The 3,249-nt window shown below is 41.7% G+C and overlaps 1 protein-coding gene across 1 annotated transcript in view; it reads right to left on the bottom strand.

The window, feature by feature from the left end:
• Nucleotides 1-1,421, bottom strand: part of TEOVI_000638900 (Trypanosome variant surface glycoprotein (A-type), putative) — a gene marked incomplete at both ends in the record, with an annotated part of 1,464 nt that extends 43 nt beyond the window's left edge. The window contains one exon of the mRNA XM_067221162.1: nucleotides 1-1,421. Within this exon, the coding sequence (XP_067077263.1) occupies nucleotides 1-1,421 (1,421 nt within the window).
• Between the last annotated feature and the right edge of the window lie 1,828 nt (nucleotides 1,422-3,249).

Raw genomic sequence — 3,249 nt, 5'->3', positions numbered from 1 at the left:
CCTTGTTTCTTTCCTGCACAAATAGAAGCTGAGCCTGTTTTCCCATCTCCTTCATCTTTGTTGTCTGTTTTTTTATCGGGGTCGGGAAAGCATTTTTCACCATCGGGTTTGTCTTTATCAAATTTGCATCCCGCATTCTTGCAAGCGTCCTTCTCTCTTTGTTCTTTGCAATCTTCTTTGGTAGGCGTTTTTTTGCTTGTTTTCTGGTCGGAGGGGCAAGATGGATTGCTTCCTGTCCCTGTCGCTGCTGCCATCAGTTCCCTCTTTATCGCAAGTCCGGTGTAATAGTTTAATATTCTCTGCAGTTTATCTATATCGTTTTCGTTTTCGAGCTCGATCTGGCCGTGCTCTTCTTCCCCGGCCGCTTGCCTTGGAACCTTATTTTTCAGAGCTGGGTCCAGCCATGTTTTTGCGAAGGCCGTTTCTGGTTGAAACGCCGATTCGATTTCTCTTTTTACTTGGTCTCCTGCTTTGCCGTCGTCGTATTTGCCTGTCCCGTTTTGTAGGAGCCGCCAGAAAAGTTCACGTGCTTCGCCAGAGTTTTTAATGTCATCGATTGTGATGCCGGTTGCGTCGCATGGCATCGTCGCTGCTTTTTTGTAGTTTGCTTTTGCATTGAATGCTGCCGTGAAATGCGGTGCTTCTGTCTTCTTCTTGTCGTTCGTCAGGTCTGTCAGGTCCTCTAGTGTGAACGCCGCTGTTCCTGCTGGCAGCTTGACATAGCCATCTACTATTGTTGGGCTGCCGGCTACCGTCTCGTCGTTGATGCCTGTGTTTGTTGACTTTGACAGCATGTGGCACAAAGCGGTTCCGTGCACGACCTTGGTTGTGCCGACTGCGCTACTCAGTTTTGGGAAGCCTTGTGAATTCAGCTCTGTTGTCGGCATCGTCGTGGCTGTCGTTGTCGCCTTCCTCGTTTTACCGCAGTTTTTGATCTTGGAACGGCCTTGAACTACTGCGTTGCTGCTTTCTGACAGACACCCTTCGCCGCTGCCGCCGGCTTTATGGATATCGGCCATGAAGTCGATGGCTTCTCCGATGCGCCCCGCCAGATACGCTGCGGCGTCGACGAGTTCGGCACCAGTTTGCAACTCTGTGCGTAAATTGTCCAGGGAAGTCTTACATTTGCTGTTGTATGCCGCTGCTAGCGCCGTTGTGAGCATCGCTTTCTGGCCTGTTTGCTGTTGGATATATATCTGTAGCTTTAGGCCGTTGCGCAGTCGTTCAGCCTCCTGGTTAAGAATTTGCGTGGCGTGCGTCGCCACTGCAGGCGCTACGGTGGCCATTTCTTCTGCTACCGCACAGAGTTGCGTGCGCTGTTCGACTGGTAGCGCGTCAGCACCTGTCGCTTCTCCTTCTTTCGGCTTCGCTAGTAGCGCTATCGCCGTTAGTAACGTTCTTATCAAATGCTTTGTTGCCATAACTCTGTAATCCTAATGTCCGTTGTTTGTTCTGTGGGCATATTGTTTCGTTTTGGTAGATAGTTACGGTTCTTTGTAAATTGTTTTTATTTAGTAGATAGATGCTTATGCTTACTGTTGCCTTTTTGGGTTTATTATAGAATTTTGTTTTGGGAGTTCGTCTATTAATATCTTCGGTGTTTGCATGTTTTTACTGTTTGTGGTTGCTTCTTGGCTCTGACTATGCGCTTCCTGTCTTCTAGTCCGTAATTTAACTCCCATGGTACGCACGTCGAATTTTTTAGTTGCTAAAAAGGATCCCTTTATAGGTACTATAATGCCCTCTTATATATATATATGTCTTCTTGTGTTTTCTGTTTTGTCGAACATGATCCGCGTGAGGTTGAGGTTCCTTTTCTGGTGACCACCGATTTAAATTGCTACCTCCATGTACATTTGAGTTTTGTACACACTGCTGCTGCTTCTAGGCTTTGTTATTAGGTGACTTTATTCCTTATTCTTTCCTTAGTCACCGAAGAAAACAACGTCCACAAGCATTTCTCTCTACATTCTCGATTATCTTTGCCAAAACCATTCATCTGCTCAAAATTGCATCTGTCATTGAGAAGTGAAATTTCTCTGCAGCAAGCATAACTTTCAGTCCCATCTTTTCAACTAGTTCAGCTAGTTTTTGTGCACAATTTTGACTGAATTGCAGTGTATTTGATACTGACTTCTATTGCATCCATCCTCTTCGTCAACAAACCTAATCCTGCGACTTTTGAAAATAGTGAATATGTTGTTATAACTAAAACATAAAATGTATATTATATCTAATATGTTCTATTTTTTGTTAATTCCTTTTTTGTTTCTGATGCATTTTCAATGAAGATGTAACGGAAGCACTTATCACGGAAACGTCTCTTCTCCACTTTGTATGTCAAATACCATGCATAAAAATAGCGTTTTGACTCACAAATGGTAATTTGGTTTCTGTTCGCAAGCTTTTCAGAGTATGATCCTGCTTATTCCTCTCCATTATTGGAGGATTAGCCGTACTCCTAACATGAATAGCACGGTTAGTGAATGCCGTTAATGTTTTGTACTTATACCAGTATAGAAATGTTAGAGGATTGATGCTAATTCTTTATTGTTCACGAGTCCCTGGCGCCAGTTTACACATGTGCTATCGTCAGTAGTTTCGCCGTATATATATTTCTCCTTTTTTCGGTAATCGATTAGTGGTCCTATTTGTCAAAATGTTTTCACGATAATATTATATTTCCCCACCAAGTGTTGGTAATTCTTTCTCTATTTGATAAGCAAACTTCGATATTACTTAACTCTTAATCATTCCACTGCTCTTTTTTCCTCTTAACAACTGAAATTATGGTCAGAACTCATGTTTCAACCTGTAGTTTCCAACATCATTTCCGTTAATACATCCATCCATTTCGCAGTGAAGGAAACCGTATTATCGTCTCCTTTTTTCTTTCATTAAATTTATTATTCTTTGTTTGGTGTCCTGCATCCTAACATGTCTTTTCATTAAATATATTCTTTTTCTATTGTTAATACAGCATAACTCCCTATTGTGACGAAGTATCGCCACAATTTTTCCGCTATTCTAGAGTATGTCTCTTTTACATCTACTTGAGTGCGATGATATCCGTAGTCATATTATTCTTTGAAATAGCGCATATTTTATTTTCTTTGTTTCTTTCTGTCCTTCCAACCTTCTTTTATAAACATTTCCCCTTATTTTCTACTCTTTTACCCTCATTGCAGTGTTGTAATTGTTTAACGTACTTATATTTTGGTTGTAAATTCTGTTCTACAACATTTTAAA

Source organism: Trypanosoma equiperdum (genome assembly GCF_001457755.1).
Source record: "Trypanosoma equiperdum strain OVI genome assembly, contig: ctg_1333, whole genome shotgun sequence".
NCBI lineage: Eukaryota > Euglenozoa > Kinetoplastea > Trypanosomatida > Trypanosomatidae > Trypanosoma > Trypanosoma equiperdum.
Note: the sequence above shows the minus strand (reverse complement) of the source record. Positions and strands in the feature narration are given on the sequence as shown.